At 38.4% G+C, this 22,354-nt stretch overlaps 1 protein-coding gene across 1 annotated transcript in view; it reads left to right on the top strand.

Moving 5' to 3' along the window:
• GPR158 (G protein-coupled receptor 158) overlaps positions 1–22,354 on the top strand; it is a gene marked incomplete at both ends in the record, with an annotated part of 306,367 nt that overhangs the window by 17,209 nt on the left and 266,804 nt on the right. Inside the window, one exon of the mRNA XM_081228989.1 lies at positions 14,116–14,221. Within this exon, the coding sequence (XP_081085115.1) occupies positions 14,116–14,221 (106 nt within the window). The remainder of the gene's footprint in view (positions 1–14,115; positions 14,222–22,354) is intronic.

The following is a 22,354-nucleotide window of genomic DNA, read 5'->3' as shown; positions in this document are numbered from 1 at the left end:
CAGGGGGACAATCATCTATTATCAAACTTTAAACCCTAGCACTTTTAAGATATGTGCTGCACTTAACTTTGAAAAAGGATCACCTTCAAGAGCCCCAAAGACTGTATACTTGTGGATGGAGAACTGATGTTCTGATTGATCTTACTTCATATTTATTGGTTCTCTCTCTTTTTATAAATCAAACTTGAGTTATTTTCCCCACACAAAATACATAGATCTTCCCAAGGAAGGTGTGACCTGATTGCCAAATGCCTTCCAAGAACAAGAAGCCAGACAGAGGAAGACATTTGTCACTATGTAAAGCTTTGGCAAGCTTCTATGGACATGGCAGCTGCAAAGTAGTGTCGGAGAACATTTTCTTGCTTTAAGACAGACTGTTGTCAAATTCTTCAAGATAATCTAGAGGGAACCAGACTGTGTTCTTGGTTCTCCTGTACTTCTTGTAGTTACGGGTTTGAGCTAAATGATAGAGATGTTTTTGTGAGCAGTGTTTTCTGAGGATGAGAGGCCCCAAGTGAGGAAGTTACCCAAAGATGATTGAAACATGAATCTACAGTCTTCTACAGTTATAAGGAAACAGAAAGGAAATCGCTCTTTGTCCCTTAAAAATAAAGTCTCTTTTCCTTGATCCCACCCCACTATGAAACTAACCTGTGAAGTGTGCTCATCTGTTCATGTGCTATTTGTGTGCAAATCATTTCAGTTAAATAATTGCTATATTTCTCATTATTCTGCTTACTTTTTATTTATACAATTCTGTTTTAAGAATCTCTTCCTGCTGCTATGTATACAACCAGTCCATTTCCTTATTGATGCCTAGGACTCTATTGCTAAATAGCATGTAGAAATTGTCCAGTTCTAGGGATAGACACCCAGATTGTCTTCAGTTCCTTGCCATTACAATGACACTGTGGTAAGCTTATATGCCCCTTTATGGACCAGCATGAGAATTTCCTTGAAAGATAAACTGAATTGCAGGATTTCTGGGTCACAAGGAGGGGTAAATGTCATTTTACAAAATATTGCAAGATTGCTCTCTAGACAGGCTGCATCAGTCTACATATCCACCAGCAGGGCATAGGGGCTCCTATAGCCTCACTTTCCTGCCAACACTTGGCATCATACAGCTTTCTAATTTTTTGTCATTTTAATGAATGTAAAGTGATATCTCACTATTGTTTTACTTTGCATTTCTCTGACTACTTATTAGCTTAAGCATCTCTTCATGTGCGTGTAAGCCTGTTGGGTTTACTTTTCTGTAAACTGCTTGTTTATAGCCTTTGCCCATTTCCTATTGTGATTCCTATATTTCTGTTTTGCTGCAAGAGATCCTGGTGTATTCTAGATATTATTTGCTTGTCAATTTTAGATGCTGCAATATCACCCAATCTGTCATCTTTCAGGTAACTTTGCCCATAATATCTCCCCTTGAATGGAATTTTAAAAAATTTCTGATGCTACTTACTTAGTCAAAATTTTGCCTTACAGTTTATGCTTTTGGGTTTCATTTTAAGAAGTCTTTCAATGCTTTGCCACAAGAATATTCTCTTATAATCAACTACTACCATTAAAGTTTTACCTTTCACAGTCAGGTCTTTAACACTGGGAGTTCACCTTGGTATATGGTATTGGGTAGGGATCCAGTTATTATTTTTATCCATTTAGTGAGCCAGGTTCCCAACATTATCAGCCTTTATCATACAAATAAGTGCCTTATATGCATGTGTATGTCTCTGAGCTCTCTGTTTTGTTCCACTGTTTCCCATGTCTGTTTTCTGGTCAATACTATTATGTTTCATTGCTGTGGTTGGGCAGTATGTCTCAATATTTGCTTAGGCAAAGCCTACCTCTTTCCCCTTTTCACAGCTGACTTTTATTCTTCTACTTAAAGTAAGCTATCAAGTTTCTAAAAAAAATCTATATAGAATTTTGATTGGTTCTGCATTAAATTTATAGCTCCATTTGATGAGAACTGACATTTTTAATACAGTAAATTATTCCCTTTCAGAGCATGTGATGTCTCTCCATTTATTCAGATCATCTGTTTTGTCCTTCAGTAGAGCTTCAAAATTTCTCCATAAAGGTTTTGTGTATTCTTGATTAAGTTAACTTCTAGAGAATTTATGGGTTCTGTTGCTATTTTAAATGGCATCTTTTTAGTTATAACTTTTGTTGGAGATTGTTGGTGTAGAGAATGCTATTGATTTTTGTACATTGATCTGGTATCCATCAATCCTGCTGAACTTTCTTATTCTCATATTTGTCTGTTGATTTTATTGCTAAACAGTCATATCATCTACAAATAATGACAGTTTAATCTCTTCTATTCTGATCTTTATATCTCATTTCTTATTTTTTCTTACAGAATTAGTTGTGACTTTCAGTAACTATGTTAAACGGCATCAGTGATAGTAAACATTTTTGACTTAAAGGGAACATCTTAAAGAAAAAGTTCTTCCTTTAAGTATAGGGTTGATAGAGGCAAGTTTTACCAAGTTAAGAGTATCCTTCAATTTCTAGTATACCATTAAAAAAAATTAGGTGTTGAAACTTTGTAAAATGCCTTTTTACATTGATTAAAACAATCATATAATTTTTCTAATTTCTTCTATTATTGCTGTGAATTTCATTGATATACTTTCTGATGTTAAAACATCCTTTTATTCTTGAGATATACTCTAGTGGATCATAATGTATAATTATTTTAATATATTTTAATATTTGCTTAGCCAGGATTTCCTTTAGGATTCTTGGATCTATATGCAGAGTTAAAATGGGACTTTTTTTTTTTATATTGTTCTCATGTGGCTTGGAATCAAAATCATATAAAATAAATTGGATAATTTTGGGTTTTATTGGTTTTAAGAACTTGTAAAAATAAAAGAACTTTTCCTTAAAAGCTTGGTAGAATTCATATACAAAACCATGTTCGTAGGCCTGAAGCTTTTCTGGGAAGTGAATGATTTAAAACTCTCTATGCTTATGGTTGTATTAAAGTTTTATATTCCCTTTGTGGCAAATTTGGCATTGTATATTTTCTATCAATTTATCCATTTTTTCCATTTCCTCTAGTTTTTAAAAGTTTGTTACAAAATAATTAATCATATATTTTTTGTTTGTTTGTTTGTTTGTTTTTTTGCGGTACGCGGGCCTCTCACTGTTGTGGCCTCTCCCGTTGCGGAGCACAGGCTCCGGACGCGCAGGCTCAGCGGCCATGGCCCACGGGCCCAGCCGCTCCGCGGCACGCGGGATCCTCCTGGACTGGGGCACGAACCCGCGTCCCCTGCACTGGCAGGTGGACTCTCAACCACTGCGCCACCAGGGAAGCCCCATATATTGTTTTTTAAATAATAATAGCTTTTAAAACATTCCTTTGTATCTATTCATTCTGTGTATTGTTTATTTGCCTATTTCCTGTTTATTTGCATATTTTCTCTTTAATTCTTGAGTCTCCCTTATTTATCTTTCCAAAGAAATTTAGTTTTTTTATAACTAAAAATTTTTAAACTATTTTGAAATACTTTCAGACTTTCAGAAGATTAGCAAAGACAATACAGAAAGTTCCCATATACCCTTCACCCAGCTTCCTAAAACATTAACATCTTACATAAAATAATTAAAACTAAGAAACTAATATTAGTACAACACTGTTAACTAAGCTACAGATTTTATTCAGATTTCCTCAGTTTTTCCACTAATGCTCTGTTTCTCTTCCAGGACCCAAAATAGGATACCATATCTTATGGGCTGAATTATGTTTCCCCAAAATTCGTATGTGGAAGTCCTAACCCTCAGTACCTCAGAATGTGACAGTATTTTGAGACAGTATCTTTAAAGAGGTAATTAAGTTACAATAAGGTCATTAAGATGGACCCTAATCCAATATGACTTGGGTCTTCATAAGAAGAAATTAGGGCACAGGAACACACAAAGGGAAGACCATGTGAAGACACAGAAAGAAGATGGCCATCTACAAGCCAAGGAGAGAGGTCTCAGAAGAAACCAACCCTACTGACGCCTTGACCTTGGACTTTTAGATTCCAGAATTATGAGAAAATACGTTTCTGTTGTTTAAACAACCCAGTCTGGGTACTTTGTTATGGCAGCCCTAGCAAACTAATATATCATTTGTTCTTCATATTTCCTTAGTCTCCTCCAATCTGTGACAGTCTCTCAGTCTTTCCTTGCCTTTAAACAATACTCTCTTATGTTATCAACTATCAGTTGACACTTTTGAAGAGTGCTGCTAAGATATTTTGTTGAATATCCCTCTATTTGGATTTGTCTGATGCTTTCTCATGATAAGACTGAGGTTATGGACTTTTGAGAAGAATACAATGGAGGGGGAATGCTCTTCTTGTTGCATCATACCACAGAGTACATAGTATCGATATGTCTTATTACTGGTGATGTTAACCTTGGTCACTTGGTTAGTGGGGTGTTTGCCAGGTTTCTCCACTCTAGTTACTATTTTTCCCTTTCTGTATTTTATTCTAAGTGAATCACTAAGTTAAGCTCACACTCAAGGGAAGGTGAATTCACTTCTTCCTGGAGGGAGGAGTATCAAAGAATTCTGGACATATGTTAAAACCACTACAGTAATGAATAAATGTTTTGGGGGAGATGATTTGAGCTTATTCAAATATCCTGTTTCTTCTTAATGTTTTTCCCACTAATTTTAGGATTTATCAGCAGGTCTTGCCTGTAACAATTATTTTTTATTTATTTATTTTTTTGCGGTACACGGGCCTCTCACTGTTGTGGCCTCTCCCGTTGCGGAGCACAGGCTCCGGACGCGAGGCTCAGCGGCCATGGCTCATGGGCCCAGCCACTCCGCGGCATGTGGGATCTTCCTGGACCGGGGCACGAACCCGTGTCCCCTGCATCGGCAGGCGGACTCTCAACCACTGTGCCACCAGGGAAGCCCCCTCCCTCATTCCTTCTAAATGTATGAGTTGGAATTCTTTTGTAACAAAGAGTTCTGTCTTCTTCCTCATTTATTAACTTAATCATTTATTCATTTGAGTATGGACTTACGGATATTTATTTTGGGGGTTGAATCGATATTATCATTATTTATTTCATTGCTCAAACTACTCCAGCTTCCACAATTGGGAACTCTTTTAAGTTGGCTTGTGTGTCTTTTTGACATGCCCTTGTTCTTATTTTATGAAAATGATGCTTTAAGTGTACCTTGCATTTTCCCTGCCCCAGCCCTAGGTTCAGTCATTTCTCTAACCCTTGTTCCAGAATTTTTTTTTACTTGTAGTGTATTCACTGCCATTCAAATCTAAGTATTCATTAATTTTCTTTTTCAACCTAAGGGTTATTTAGGAATTTGTTTTAATTTTCCAAACATGTGAGATGTATTTAAGCTATCCTTTTAAGAAACTTAATTTATAATTTAATGCATTATGACTAAAGGACGTAGTGTGTATGACACTGATCCTTTGGAATCTGAGGTTCCCTTTGAAATATTATCTCTGGTTTATTTTTGGTAAATATTCAGTAAATATTCTGTGCATGTTAAAACAAAAAGTGAATTATTTGTCACATGAAGAGCTCTATATATGTCTAAATAGCTTAAGTCTACAGCTTAATTGTACTGTTGAGATATTTGCTAATTGCTTCTTTCTGTTCAATCTATCAGTTTCTCAGAGGTATGTCAGAATTTCCAACAGTTATTTCTTTCTTATGTCAATTGTTGATAAATATACACACATACACACAAGCACACACACGTGCCCTTGGCAGCATATATGCCCTTGGTAGCTATATCCTCTAAATCCACTGTTTCTTTTCCGCGTATACAGTGTCTATATTGGTTAGAGGTTCCAGTTACCTATTTCTGCATAACAAATTACTGAAAAACCTAGGGGCATAAAACAAGCATTTTTCTCACAGCTCTGTGGATCACAGATCTGGGAAGAGCTTGGCTGAGTGGTTTGTTTCTAGTGTATGCAGTGTCAGCTGGCATGGCCGGGGCTGGAAGACCCACTTCTAAGGTGGCTTCTTCATTCATATATCTGGCAACTGGTCTGAGAAGTTTGGAATAGCTGGGGGATGCATGGGCACTGCTCAGTAAACTCTCTTTCCACATTTACTCTGCCTGGCACCTTGCATTTACTTCCAGCAGGGTAATAGGGTGGTAGGGCTTCTTATCTGCAGAATACACTTACTCCTCTCAAGTCTCCCACCCCCAAAGTCGTATCTCACTGTGATATTGTCTTGAAGTCAGGACTCAGCCAACTGAATGAGACCCAGATGAGCCTGAGTGCTATGTGTATAGTTCAAGTATAGTATCTCTCAATTTAAAGACCTGTAAAGAAACATTATCTGTCCCCTGCCCCCAGTATCCCTGAAACATCCACATGTGATAAAGAGATAGGACAATTACAATAACACTTCAGTTGAAAAAGCAGGGGAACAGGATACACATAGCAGTTACTAGTCTATGGCAATTTTGAAATTCATTTCAACACATATTGCCAATTTCTTGATTAGGACCAGTCCTGCTCCCTGGGAAAATTCTCTGAAGGTCCTGGCTTTACCCTCTGGCCTCTTGATTCTGTCCTCTGAGCTACCCTTCCTTTTCCCTAAGAAACTGACTATATTTGCAATTGAGTGGCCTTCTCAGCTGGCTTCTTGCCCATAGAAGGGTGGGGGTGGGGAAAGTGTCTTAAAATTTTGCACTATCTCTTTTCTTTTTAATTCAAGATGATAGTGCTCCTACCTATGCTATTCATTGAAAAACGTAGGCTTCCTATGAATCTTACTGGATTTCATTCTACTAGACAGAAGTCACATTTACAAATCTCTTTAAGACAGGAAGTTTTCTATCTTGGGTCCTGTGGTTACTGTGCAATAATGCCTTGAGAATCTTAGAATCCCCATTGTTTGACAGTGAGGGTCTATGAGGCATACACATAAGACCATCAGAAGTCCTTTAGTCTAGCTGAGAGCCTCTATGAAATACTGCCTTACACCTTTCTTAAGTCTTAACAAAGGATTTTCCAGACCCACCCTGAGGTGGTTCTTTGCTCTGAAGCCATTTCATATTCTGAGAATCTCTTGCTAGAATAGACAGGGGATGTACAACAATTTTATTTCCAAATCCTGACTCTAATATTTCCTCTAAATTTCACCCCAAAACTAAGCAACTCCACAACAGCATTATTCACAATACCCAAAAGATGGAAGCAACTCAGCGTCTATCAACAAATGAATGAATAAACAAAATACAGTATATACATACAATGCAATATTATTCCATTAAAAAGGAAGGAAATTCTGACACATGATACAGCATGGATGAAACCTGAGGACATTATACAAAGTGAAATAAGCCAGCCACAAAAAAGACACATATTGTATGATTCCACTCATGAGATGCCTGAAGCCGTCAAATACTTAGAGATAGAAGTTAGAATTGTGGCTCGAATATAGGGGCTGGGCAGAGGAGGGGGATGGGAAATTGTTGTTTAATGGGTATAGAGTTGTAGTTTTGCAAGATGAAAAGAAGTCTGGAGACTGCATAACAATATGAAGTACTTAACACTACTAAACTGTACATTTAAAAATGGTTAAGATGGTAAATTTTGTTATATATATTTTACAATTAAAAAATTTAAAAAGCCAAAAACAAAACAAGACTAAGCAACTCTTTCTTTAGTTCATGCCTTTCTCTTTGTATTCTATCACAGTCAGCTAGAAAAAGCCAGGTAGTATTCTCTGCATTTTACCTGGAAACTTCCTTAGCCATATCCACAAGTTCATTGGTTTACAGGTGGACAGCGTTGCCAAGCTTTCCAACTATTACGTACCAAAGGCTGCTTTTTCTTCTGTCTCCAGTATCATTCCTACACTGTCCTTAAGACTCACCAACATATTCCCACTTTTATTAACCATTTCTTTGAGGCCCTTCTAGCTTCTGCCTCTGCCTGGGCCCAAAGCCAGTGCCATACGTTTTAGGCTTCTGTTATGTAAGCTACCCCCTGCTAGGCACCTGGTCCTGTTCTGGTTATCTATTGTCTGGAGGAAATGACGGATGGCAGCTGGTCTAACAGCATCTTTTTTTATCAACTCTTTATTTTGGCAGAACTTCTGCCCTGATTCCCCATCAAAATTGACTAATGGGTTGTTACTGTCAATTTCTGTAGTGATGAAGAAGGAAAATTATGGTCCAAGATAACGTGGTGAAGAAACAAAAGGAGAATTTCAAAACGTTCCTTCAACATATCCAGTTTTTCTTCCCAGTCATTCACCCATAGCAGTCCATGATAGTTTTGTTTCCTTGGGTTTTCACACGTGCACGTGCTCTCTCTCTCTCTGGTCATGGTTATTTTAGCTACTATTCACATCTCTCTAGCATCTGCAATTTTTCAAGGTTAATTTTGGGGGGGTGGGCGCTGATGTAGGAACTGAGGGAAAATATTACAAAGACATGGGCTATGGAAATTTTAGTCTGGTGGGAAAAACAGATCATTAAAAATCCAATATTATAATAAAAGGTGCTAATGAAATGAAGAAGGTAAGCACAGTGTATTATGGGGAGAACAGAGAAGCAGTTTCTAAATGAGACTTGGAGTTCACAGAAGGCTTTAAAAAGGAGCCAGGTAGGAGCTATGATAGGTAAAGCACAACTGAGGCAAAGGAACTTCAGATATAAAGGTATCTATAAAAGAATGATTTTTTGAGATAGCATGAATTATTTAGGACCCCACATGTAATTCTGAATTGTCTGGAACAAAAAATATATGCAAGTGAGTGGGTGGAGAAGTTAGAAGTAGGAGGGGCCTGAATATAATGTTATAGCAAGGAGCTTGGATTTCATTCTTCAGGAGAGTGGGAAATATTGATTTTAAGCAGGGAATTGTGAGGATCATATTTACAAATTTCAAAGATTAAACAGACAGCAGTGTTTCATGCTTAAGCTCTACGGCCCCTTGCTTGCATGGGAATTTTCTAAAGCCCTGGAATAGGCACTAACAACGAATTTTGTGGTCAATTGTTTTTTGTAAAATTTGCAAAAGGAAGATACAATTGAATAGTCTCTTTCTACTATAACTTGCCTCCATTACATTTTCCCTAGGCTGTGGGCATTACTGGAAATTGGTTAAGGGGAAGTTCTCGATTATTTAGTAATATATATTAAAGTAGTCTGTAGTCACTTCTGTCTATAGCTAAGTTCTGGTATAGAAATGCCTTCTGGTAATGACCTTACTACCCAACCAGCACTTGTAACACAAGCATGTAGGGCCAAAGGTCATATTGTGATAAAAATGTATATTCATAGTTTTGTATTTGTTTCTTAAAGAAGGACCCTAAACCGTATAAACGTGAGAGCCTACAAACCGAGATCTTCACCTGGAGCAATGCCAGACAGGACCAAATTAGTAAACTATTATAAAAATTTTTTAGCTCTCTGAGAGATGAAGACCTGAACCAGGCAGAAATAGCAGAAATGGAGAGGAGGGGTCAAGGTGCATGCAGGGAGTAGAATCTATGGAACTTGGCAATTGTTTTGATTTGGGGGGTGAGTTTCAGAACAAACAAGTTATCTACCAGATAACTGTAAGGACGGAAGCCCATTCATGGCGAGAGAACGTCAGGGAAATTCCAAATTTGGTTGGAGGATAAATCCTGTTTGGTGCTTTTGCTGCCTTTCAGGAGTCAGAAAGAGAAGTGGAGGAAAATGCTAGTCTGCGGCTCAGCTAAGCACCTAGAGGTTTGGGGTATGTTATTTGCTATATTTTCCATTCTCTGGATGCCACTTACCAGGCTCTTCTTGGCCCTCGTCTTCCGGTCCTCAAGCCACCTCACGTCAGCCACTTCCGCGCCCTCAGAGTTTCCCGGCGGCGCCCGCTCACCGGATGTGGGAGCAGCACTTCCGCCCCAGAGGGGCTTGCTCAGGAGACACAGTGCGCAGGCGCGGCGGGGCCTTCCGCGGGCTCAAGTTCTTCCGGCGCGTGTGCGTCCGCGTTTGAGTGTTTGCGTTGTTGTGGCTGAATGCTTTTCCCAAACCGAGAGAGCGTTCTCTTTCTGCTGAATGCCCCAGGCCTCCATTTCCTCACCCCCCACAGAAAGTCACGGCGCCTTCCCAAGGGCTTTGTAGGTCTCCAGGCACCGAGGCCCAGGCGCTAATGAAGAAGAGTCAGCGCTGATTTCCAGCTGCTAAACGCACGGCTCATTACATTTGGTGGGTTAAAAAATTTATTTATTTATTTATTTAATTTTTGCTGTGTTGGGTCTTCGTTGCTGCGCGCGGGCTTTCTCTAGTTGCAGTGAGCGGGGGCTGCTCTTCGTTGCGGTGTGCAGGCCTCTCATTGCGGTGGCCTCTCCTGTTGCGGAGCACGGGCTTTAGGCACATGGGCTTCAGTAGTTGTGGCATGCAGGGTCAGTAGTTGTGGCTCGTGGGCTATAGAGCACAGGCTCAGTAGTTGTGGTGCACGGGCTTAGTTGCTCCGTGGCATGTGGGACTTTCCCGGCCCAGGGCTCGAACCTTTGTTCCCTGCATTGAGCAGGCGGATTTTTAACCACTGCACCACCAGGGAAGCCCACCTTTGTAGGTTTTACTCTGAACCCAGAGAGCTTCATGAGCTGAGTTTCAAGTCTGCGGTGACCTTTTGTTTCCCGTTTAGGAACCTGGAATTAAGGGGGGAAATTCTCAGCCATTAAGATACCAATCTTAAGCCAGGTTTCTCAGGCAAGGGACCAGAGTAATTGCATCCTCCTGGAGTCCCAAATTAACCCGTGTCCCTGAGCCAGCTCTGGAGGATTTGGAGACTTCCACTATCTTGCCCTCAAGGGTAGCAAGATAGTGGAGGAAAACTTGACCTTATTATTACTAACAGTTGTGGAACAAACAAATACATATTTTTATTAGTTTCCTACTTACATTCTCTTTTTTTTTTTTAGCAAACCTGTCTTTTTTAAAAAAAATTTTACTTGTTTATTTATTTATTTATGGCTGTGTTGGCTCTTCGTTTCTGTGCGAGGGCTTTCTCTAGTTGCGCAAGTGGGGGCCACTCCTCATCGCGGTGCGCGGGCCTCTCACTATCGCGGCCTCTCTTGTTGCAGAGCACAGGCTCCAGACGTGCAGGCTCAGTAATTGTGGCTCACGGGCCTAGCCACTCCGCGGCATGTGGGATCTTCCCAGACCAGGGCTCGAACCCATGTCCCCTGCATTGGCAGGCAGATTCTCAACCACTGCGCCACCAGGGCAGCCCCCTACTTACATTCTTAATAAGCCGTTCAAGTATACCAAAATGTAGTGGATAGTGGTAGTCCAGTGGGAAATTTTATGTTGCTGAGGAAGATGGCTGGTAACTTAGAGTGTGAATACGAATCTGCTGTGATTATACCTTGAACCATTGACTTAGAAATCTTACTTCAGTGAGGCTTATCCTGACCACCCGTTAGAAAAAGTTTAACCTACCCTCCCTCTACTCCCAGCCGTCCTTCTTACCTCCTTGAAGGTGTTTTTTTTGTTTTGTTTCTGTTTTCTCCATTGCACTTTTTAGTCTGTAATACGAAATGTAATTTACTTATTTATTATAGCCTTGGTTTATTATTTGTCTGTCCCACACTAGAGTTAAGCTCCATGAAGGCAGGAACTGTTTTTTTCCTGCTTACTAATGTGTTTCAGAGACTTAGAACAATTTTGGCTCAGAGTAGGTGCTCAATAAGTAATTTATTGAATGAATGAAAAACTGAATATGTTATTTTCCAAAGACCATAACTAGAGCCCAGAGTGAGCTTGCCCTGATTGCCATGACCTATATGGAACACAGTTTTATGGGAAGTCCTGGTTGGTGAAGACAGCAAGTCAACCAATGTTTATGGAATACCTGGTCTACCCCAAGTGATAACTTTCCACATTCCTCAGAATTTAGCATCCGTTCTCCATGAAATATTCTGATACTTTTTAAGGCATCTTAAATCTTTGGGGTTCCTTGGGCAGGACCTATGTGGTTCATCTCCATAGCATCTCTAATCTTGATATGCACATACCAGACAATAAATATTTGTTGAAAGAGCTAACTGGTTTATGGCATTAGGTCACTTGGGAATTCAGTTAATTATCACATGAATAGTATTTGTTTTATGGAATTATGGTCCACAATAGTAGCATTTTTCAAACTGGGGCTATTTCTCTGAAGGATTTATCAGGTTTTTATGATAAATTTTTGGGTCTTCCTTTCAGTGATCCTCTGAAAAATGAACTTACACATATTCTGGGTTGTCTGGATAACCACATACTGATGGGAGGTTTTGGTGTGCCTGTTTGTTTTTGTGTCTCTTTTGAGCATGTTAGCACTAGGTAACACAGTACATACGTTGTCACAGGTTAATAAGAACAGAGGCAGCCTTAAAAAGTAAATGATTTATTCACTCTAGATGAAGCCCAAATGACATTAAGCCACTTTGTCAGAAGCTTTCACAGTAATTTAAAAGGAGAAAAGAGATGAGAAAAATGAGTCATAACGTGGTAAAACAGGCTTGCTGAACTAGCAGTTGGTACCATATTTCTTTTCTGAGAGGTAATTTAGTTCAGCAAAACATAATCATTGGTGTTTTAAAAGTAATTTTTTAAATTTAAAAATTGTTGGCTTTATAGTTTTTCATTTGTTTTGCTATTTTGTGTGTGTGTGTGTTTTTTTTTTTTTTTAATTTTTATTTATTATTTTTGGCTGTGTTGGGTCTTCGTTGCTGCACGCAGGCTTTCTCTAGTTGTGGCAAGCAGGGGCTACTCTTCGTTGCGGTGTGCGGGCTTATCTTGCTGCGGAGCACAGGCTTTAGAGCACTTGGGCTTCAGTAGATGTGGCACGTGGGCTCAGTAGTTGTGACTCTTGGGCTCTAGAGCACAGGCTCAGTAGTTGTGGCGCACGGGCTTAGTTGCTCCACGGCATGTGGGATCTTCCCTGAGCAGGGCTCGAACCCATGTTCCCTGCATTGGCAGGTGGATTCTTAACCACTGCGCCACCAGGGAAGCCCTGTGTGTGTGTTTTGTAGCTAGAAAAGCTATAATATAAGGAATTTGAGCCCACCTTTATGTTTGTACGTATTTAATAATATCATAATGAAAATAGTTTAAGTTGGGGACATGGGACCTTGAAAATGTGTTTTTACATTTAGTGAGTTTTAGTGGGGTGTTTATGCTTTACTCACCTGGTGAAAAAAAGTCATTAGAGCTTTGGGCTTCAGGGCCAGTCCCCAGAATACTTATTTCAAGTAAGTCCAGGTGTGATAGCTCAGTGTAGGACAGTTAAGTCTGTTACTGCTGGTGCTAGGGGTGCTAGTGGTGGTGAAAAATAGAAGAGAGTGATCTTAGGAAAATATAGGAAGATTGATTGGCAACTATGGAGGAATTTTAGGTAAAGTTGGAGCTTTCTTTGCAATTTTGTGTTTGGCTTTGAATTTGTGAGTTCTCTTTCTTAGTGACCTTTCTCAAATGGGTAAGTGAAATGCAGTGTTTTTATTTCTAGATTTAAAAGAGTAAACACTGAACGGCACTTCTGTGGATGGTGCAAATCTGTTCAGTGTGGAACACTGGAAGACCTAAAGAACTACTTAAAATCATTGTGATAGAAGATCAGAGGAAAGAGATGCTTATTTTCTGATACTGTCTTCCCCTCTTAACTCATTCCCCCGACCCCTTGCCCCAACCTTCCCATCCCAGGCCCTGCATTGGAAAATAGGAGTAGAAAGAAATAAGGGCTTTTTAAAAAATTTACTTTAATAGAAGGGGTACTGGGAGCAGGTGTTATTTCAGAGTCGACTTTGCTACCATGTCCAGAGTAATACTGTCCGGAGTTCAGTCAATCAGCAAATATTTATTGAACACCTGCTGTGTGCCAGGCATTATCCAGGGAGCTGAAACAGTGAACAATACAGAGTCCCTGCTTTCGGACTTACATAAAACTAATTCTTTATGATTCTGTTCTATTCTGTCTCTATCTACACTCGGTACACTTTAGATGAATATGAGTGGGCAATTTGAAGAGTTTTAGTGCATTCTTTATGCTGATTTGGCTGATTTCTAGGGTAGAATACAGAGTTAGATATTGTAAAGGCTCAAATTAATTTGTTCTTTTTGTCTTTCTCTGTTTTAAGGGGTGTCATGAAAGTTGACATAAATCTTCAGAAGGTGGACATTGACCAGTGTTCAAGTGATGGCTGGTTTTCAGGAACTCACAAATGTCACCTTAACAATTCAGAGGTAAGAACATGGAGATAAAGTTCTCTGAAATCAGAAGCTCAGAAATATAATACTTTTGAATAAACTGTATTTGTGTGGGTAGGTGAACAAGAGGCATCTTACTGGGTAAAAAATCTCCTATGCAGGTCTGAATGTTGCCAAATGAACTGAAAGAGAAGTAGAAAATGAAATTTGTGCAGAATAACTGTTCATTTGGGGACTAAGAGAAGGCTGAAACTAAAATTACGTTTGGCTTTAGTCAAAGGCTGACCCTATTGTTCAAAATGGGCTGGAAATTAAACTAGCCCTGAAGTGAGAAACCAGTCCCAAGAGGGGTCAACCAAATTATGCACATTTTTATGGAGTATGATGCTTGTTGAAACATTGATGGTATTCATTCAGACACCCTGCCATCTGCTAGAAAAGCAATAGAGAAAGTATGGCTAGGAGATTTTGTAAAAAGGGAGAAAACTGTACACAGGAAACTGAAACAGAAATGTGTGTATTTGGTGTGTTGTTTCCAATTTGCAGTTCCTATCCATACTTGATTTCATGGAACTCTGGTTGGTGAGGGACAGGCAGAGAGATCATACTTCTGGAAATAAGGCTGTCACTTGTCATTTAAAAAAATTTTTTTTTTATTGAATGAAAGATTCTTTAAATTCTGTAGTGCTTTACAGTTTTCAAGTTTCACACAGTTGATTTCATATAATCCCATAATAACCCTTTTTTCCCCTCTACCCCTATATTGCACCTCTCCCCATTCCCTCTCTCCACTGGTAACCACTAGTTTGTTCTCTGTATCTGTGAGTCTGCTTCTTTTTAATTATATTCACTAGTTTGTTGTATTGTTTAGATGCCATATGTAAGTGATATCACACAGTATTTGTCTTTCCCTGCCTGACTTACTACACTTAGCATAATGCCCTCCAGGTTCAAACATGTTGCTGCAAATGGCAACATTTCATTCTTTTTATGGCTATGTAGTATTACATTGTGTGTGTGTGTGTGCGCACACGTGTGTGTGTGTGTGTATATATATATATATATATATATATATATATATATACACACCACACCGTCTTTATTCATTCATCTGTTGATGGACACTTAGGTTGCTTCCATATCTTGGCAATTGTAAATAATGCTGCTATGAGCATTGGGGTGCATGTATCTTTTCAAGTTAGTGTCACTTGTCTTTGGTAGTTTCAGAGATGACATGTGATGACATCCTCATTTCATTTTAAGTAATCTATCTCTGAGGTCCCAAAATGCTCTGAAACAAATGTACAGTAAAGTTCCTGACCTTCAGTACTTGGGCTATCTCAACTTTCCATGAATTTATGAGGAAAGTCAGCTTGATATATTTAAAATAGGGAATATTCCCATAAATGTAGTAATCTACATGTTCAGTTTGAATTTTTGCCACATACTCCCGCAGCCCACCACTACCCAAGTAATCTTCCACAATTCCCCACATCCCCCTACATTCCACGTACACCTCCACCTGCCCTCCAGACTTCCCACCACAATATCCCTCAGTCCTCCCACCCCCGATGAAACCCCCCAAATCCCCCACATCCCTCTAAGCCCATCGCACATCCCCACCATGTTTCCATGACCCCCTCTTCCTCAGTACCCCACACATCCCCACTCCCACATCTCCATACACCTCCACGTAGCCAACCCTCTGCACAGCCCTGACTTCCTTCACTCCCTGCCCCCAGATTGGGACCCAATTATGTCAATGAAATGTTGCTGTCTTGTCAAGTCACAGAGGTCAAGATCCTCTTTTCCTCTCCCTTCACTGTTTGTTCTTATGGTTTTGAACTTTTCTGAGTTCCCACTTCCCTTTGGATGGTTCTGGCATTTCTAAAGATATGAATTTCAGTCGTTGATTTGGTAAATATCTTTAGCCTGATTCTTATCTCCATGCCAATGGCATATAGCTACAAAGCTTTGTCTTTTAGCCAGAGTGGAATTTTTTCTGCATGGGTGTCATATTGTGGATATTGATCTGTATGTGCTCATTTCTGTATAGCCTTGTTTCAGTGGCGCTCCTGGGTGGTTCAATAAACAGTCTGTCTAGAAACAAGGAGATATTTTTTTTATCAGTCTGTTACAGTTGCTGCTTGCCTCTAATTATCTGGTTGTTTTTTTTCCATACAGCACATCTATGTATTTGACTAGATGGTCTTACTGGGTGGCCTTTTGAAAGATTGATTTATTTTCATTGCATCAGGATTATCAATTTTCTGAGGGTTGTGTCTTTTTAAAGCTTTCAAATAAAGCTAAGTTATTTCAAGATAAAATATTATCCTCTATTCTGGTAAACAAAGATTAGGGTGAATGTGTAACTTTTGGCTTTATATATGGGAGCATTGCATTTATTCAATTCCTATAGGAAAAAAACAGAAAAACATACCCTGTAAGACAACCAACAGTTCATTGAATCTCATTTGAAAATGTTGTACAAAGAGGTTTAATGATCAAAAAATAACATCAACAAACACTGAATCTACAAAATGCATGTTTTGAAAACTCTGGATCCCTTGACCCCTTTACTTGCCCAGGTCCTAGGGTTGGGAGTCGAGATCTTGGTGTCCTAGGCTGGGCCCCTGAGGCCCTTGGTGGGTAGTCTGATTGACACAGGGCTGGCCTGGAACTTCTCTAAGGTTCTGGAGTTGGTTCTGGTGACTCTAGGTACCTGCTGCCGGTCCATACCACATCCTCAGACTTGGGACCAGCAGTGGTCTTTCAGTCCTTCCCTGTAGTGATGTGAATTGGAGACTAGGAACTGGCTTCTACTGATGTCTTTATTGCTTGGGAAACAAAGAAAAGCTCTTGTTCAGGGCATTTTTCATCTGCACTGGCTCACCTTTGTTCCTTGTCACAGATTTTCTGTCACAGACCCCAAGGATCATTGTGTAAACCAGCTTGTTTTGGGACCTATCTACCACGATTCATATTTGTAAGGTGTAGGGGCCTGTCTATGAAAATCCACATCACTAGAAACAGAGATACTCATCGTGTTTACTGGGTTTTATTTTGCCAATATTTAACGTTCTCCTCTTGTAAATACCACAGGGAGTTACAAATTTCAAAGTTATAATTGAGGCAAACTTTTAACTTAAAATTTTTTTTTCCAGTGTGTTGGCTTTTCAGCCTCCAAGGTATCTTAAACTAGTATAGCGAGTCTGATGTTGGAAACAGATAAGTGGTATGTAACCAATGAGAGAAGCCTCAGGAGCATTTTAGAAAGGCATGGGATAGTTTGTGAGGAGAATAAATTCTCAACAGGTTTGGGTTGTTATCGAGTCTAGGAGGCCAATAAGTATTTTTTGAAGGGCATAGTAAATTGAGATCTGAGTTGACACCCTGAACTGGATTGCAGGATTTTTCTGGCTGTTTTTATGACTGATTCACATCACTGCTACCTGGACTTGATCATGTTTTCAGTATCCATTTAAATAATTCTTGACCTATTTCATATCACTGTTTGCTTTGAGTACACAAAATCTTCTCCTACAGAGTAGTTTATTAAAAACATTCAAATAAATTGATATTGTTGTTTTAAAGGTTTTCTTTTACTTTGTTTCCATTAGAAGAACTTTTAAAACACTATTTAAAGTAGGAAACATTAGGACAGTGGCCTTGAAACTTTTTGATTATATTCTATTAGTAAAAATGCTTTAAGCATTCACCAATGGTATTTGTATATTTTTTATGCTATAAAGTATATCATCTTTTGTTATATATTCTGTATATTATAAATCATAAAACTTAATTGGGTTGAGATAAATATGAAATACGGTTTTAATGTAGATTATATTTTATAAAAATAAATATATCTTTAATGAGAGCAATGTAATTGAATGATTTAAAGTTTTTGAAAAATTTTCAGTGACAGTGTTATGATTGATTATGCTTCATCATTTAAAAAAAATCTTAATTTAGTCATTTGCAGAGATGTGGATGGATCTAGAGAGTGTCATACAGAGTGAAGTAAGTCAGAAAGAGAAAAATATCGTATATTAACGCATATATGTGGAATCTGAAATAATTGGTATAGACGATCTTTGTAAATAGATGATTTACAAAGCAGAAATAGAGACACAGATGTAGAGAACAAATGTATGGATACCAAGGGGGAAAAGTGGGGGGTGGGATGAATTGGAAGATTGGGATTGACATATATACACTATTGATACTATGTATAAAATAGATAACTAATGAGAACCTACTGTATAGCACAGGGAATGCTGCTCAATGCTCTGTGGTGACCTAAATAGGAAGGAAATCCAAAAAAGAGGGGATATATGTATAGCTGATTCACTTTGCTGTACAGCAGAAACTAACACAACGTTGTAAAGCAACTATACTGCAATAAAAATTAAAAACAAACAAACAAAATCTTAGTTTAATACTTAGTAATGCAACGATTCAGAAGTCTCTAAGTTCAGTTTGTTTTTATATTTAGTTTTAATGTCTGTCATAGTTGAAAATATGCCTCACAAGGATATGTCAATCCCAACTGAAGAAATTAATTATTAACTATATTTTCTAAATAACAGTGTTCATTTCTCAGTTCCATCTACCAATTTTGCCAAGGTTTTTTTCAGAAATACAGCTGGCAGTTTTTCATCTTACCTGAAGTCACCTGGTCCCTACTAATCGGAAAGCTGGGCATTTTAATACTTTAAAAGAATAGGTTAAAAATCCACTCAGACTTTCATGGGGAATATTTTGAAACAGATTAGGAAATTTTATTTCCAAGTTTAAACTGTATGGCTATGTGAGTATTTATAGTTTTTGGCAACAAAACCCACATAACACTGAAAATATTTCCAAATATCCGTTTTCAAAGTGCTCACTTCAGAAGGCTTTCACATGGATTATTGAAGTGTCACATTTACTTTGAAGGAAGAGCTTATATATTAAAAAAAATAATAACCTGCTACGTAGACACTACTGACATCCACTTGTCATAGAGCAGGTCAGCAAATTTAGAACATTTGCCTTTTTTGTAAACAGCAGTGCATAACTAATCTTCGAGTTTAGAAGCAAGTAGTTCACTCTGATAATCAGAAAATCTTTGTGTGGGAAAAGGTTTTCCAGGTCACACACCATCTTATTATGAAGAGTTGTAAATATTTTACAATTTAAAATCATATACTCTGTAAATCCATGTCGATGGTCATATATACAAGGTAATACATTGACATGTGAAAACAAATACAGGAACCAAGTAACCACTGTCAATGTTTCTGTCTTAAAACTCCCAGTTTTCCCTCAGGTGCCTTATCAGTATTACGGTCATATGAAATGTGGATTGAGTGAAGGCATTAGTGTCAATCCAAGTCTTAAATATTACTAAAGCTAAATTTATTTCTTATTTTTTTATTAAAAAAGTTAACTATAAATAGAACTTTTAGTATTTTTTTCCCACATGTGTCCTCTGCTCTGGAGACCACTTCTTGAGGTTATCAAATTCACTGCTCTATCCAGAATCCCGGGAATGGTTTTTTTTTTTTTTTTTTTATGATTTGAAGACTCCAAGTGGTGGTTCTTGTTTCTTTTTTTTTTTTTTTAAATTTTATTTTTTTTATTAGTTTCTGCTTTATAACAAAGTGAATCAGTCATACACATACATCTGTTCCCACATCCCTTCCGGGAATGGTTTTGTTGTCAGTTCAGCCAGTGGTTTTATATAGCGATACGACAATTTTTGGACATCTCTTCTTTTCTATTGAATGCACTGAACGAGAGCCTATGTATAACTCCTTACTACTTCATTAGATGTAACTCAATGAATCTCTAAAGAAATATTTTTAAACGTTTAAACTATAGGAAAGGATATAATTTAGTACACAAGAAAAGAAATTTAATGCAAAAATCTAAAGAAAGCAGAACGAATTAATCATTCTCTTTTGAAAGCCCTCTTATATACAGAACATAGCTTAATCATTTGGCTATGGCAGGATTTAGAGTACGTTCCTAGAGCTCTTTTATTTAATTCAATTTCTGATTGAGTGAAATTGTTTAGAAACCGTTATATATTCGTTTTCATCTTGTGGCTGAAATCTCAACGTTGCTCTTCTTATCTTTAGAAAGGTTCTGCATTACAAATGTTATCGTTCACCTATCTCTAGAACTGTGCTGTTCAGTATGAGAACCACAAGCTACATATGGCTACTGAAATGAAAATCAATTAAAATTAAACAAAATTAAGAATTCAGGTCCTTAGCCTCATTAACCTGATTTGAAATATGTAGTAGCTACATGGAACCATTGGACCCTGGACAATTAGTGGACAAGCTGGGCTCTTGAATATGGCGTAGCTTATAGTGTAGTCAAACCACACAAATTATTGAAACCTTTCAAATGCCTGAATTTCCTTATATGGGTGAATCAGTAACATTGCCTTTAAATTCACTAAGGGACATTTAAGGACAAACTTGAAATGAATTTTGGCTTACATAATCATTCTTAAGATCTACTGTGTTAACTCAATTGAAAGTAAGTAATGATAAACCTGCAAGCTATTCTTAATGCCATTATTTTACACTGAAAACTGTAAAAAAATCTTCCAGTAAATGGGGAAAAGTAAATACTGGTAATCTTCCAGACATTTAAATTTCCACTGTGTTTGTAGTAAAACTTCTGTTTTCTCTCATTACCAATACAGAATGTGGTTAATGTGAAATCACACTCTTCTGCTAAGATGTAGGGCAGTGATCAGGTGTTCATTGGTGCCTAGCACAGTGCCTGGTACATATATTGAATTAATGGAGGCAACCTGCTCTGTGGGTAGATGGCCTCTTTATAATAATATAGAGTTACTGCTTTTGATTTCTCCCACTGGAATTGCTCAAAATAAAGTTAAACTTTTTTTTTTTCTTCACAGCAGCCACTCAGATATTTGAAGACTGCTGTCAGCCTGCTTCTAAGTCTTTCTTTTAGGCTAAATATCTTCTGTTTCAGTCAAGTATCGTTTTACTAGGTTTAACCAAAAGAGGCCATACCACGACTGTATGACTCCCCATTTGTTTTTGAACTTGTGAAGACCTAATTGTTTGATTTTGTTACATAGTCCTTTTAAAATTAATGGAAAGCTGATGATATTTTCAGAGTTTTCATTGTGCTCCTAAAAGTTATTTGGACTAGATATTCTGGACTTGCTCCAAAACTAGAGTTAGGAAATAGTATTCCAAAATAACTGTACTGGGGTGCCTAATAAGTCAGTTAAGGGAAAGCTGACTCTCTCTTTTTTTTTTTTTTTTTTTGCGGTATGCGGGCCTCTCACTGTTGTGGCCTCTCCCGTTGCGGAGCACAGGCTCCGGACGCACAGGCTCAGCGGCCATGGCTCACGGGCCCAGCCGCTCCGCGGCATGTGGGATCTTCCCGGACCGGGGCACGAACCCGTGTCTCCTGCATCGGCAGGCGGACTCTCAACCACTGCGCCACCAGGGAAGCCCTCTCTCTTTTTTTTAATTTTATTTTTTTTAATTTTAATTTTATATTGGAGTATAGTTGATAAACAGTGTTGTGTTAGTTTCAGGTGTACAGCAAAGTGATTCAGTTATACGTATACATGTATCTATCCTTTTTCAAATTCTTGTTCAGAGCTGGCTCTCTTGTTCAGAGAAAGATGTTTCCAGCAACAGAGCAAGGGTTCACCAGTGGCTGTTGCCATCTTGTGGTTGGGGGAAAGGGAGAAAGAGAGAGGGGATTTTGCAGGGCTTATAAAAACTTCATGCAACATTGGCTGTATGGTTGGAGTAGGTGCCTCTTAAGTATCTTTGCAACCCTAAGATTTTATACTTCTAGCAAACTGTAAAGGGAACAACTGAAAGGTGTTTCCATCGAAAGGCAATGCTCTGACTATCCTTGCATTGGCAATACCTTGAATTCTCGCATTGCATGTGACTGTGCCTGCAAAACTTGAGATTTTCTTATTTTGCTCTATGGTAATGCTAAAGCAAACTGCTATTCATCATTGGCGCCTTCATTCAAGCTAGCTTATAGGATTTGATTTCCACTTACTCATTAAGCACTTTGGTGATGGTTATGGACAACTAACACATTCTGACGGAAGTGGGAAGGAAAAGCCAAAACATGTTTAGTTGACTTTAGGTTGCGAATCTGGGATGA

This window comes from Mesoplodon bidens (genome assembly GCF_964165515.1).
Source record: "Mesoplodon bidens genome assembly, chromosome: 3".
Classification (NCBI taxonomy): domain Eukaryota; kingdom Metazoa; phylum Chordata; class Mammalia; order Artiodactyla; family Ziphiidae; genus Mesoplodon; species Mesoplodon bidens.
Note: the sequence above shows the minus strand (reverse complement) of the source record. Positions and strands in the feature narration are given on the sequence as shown.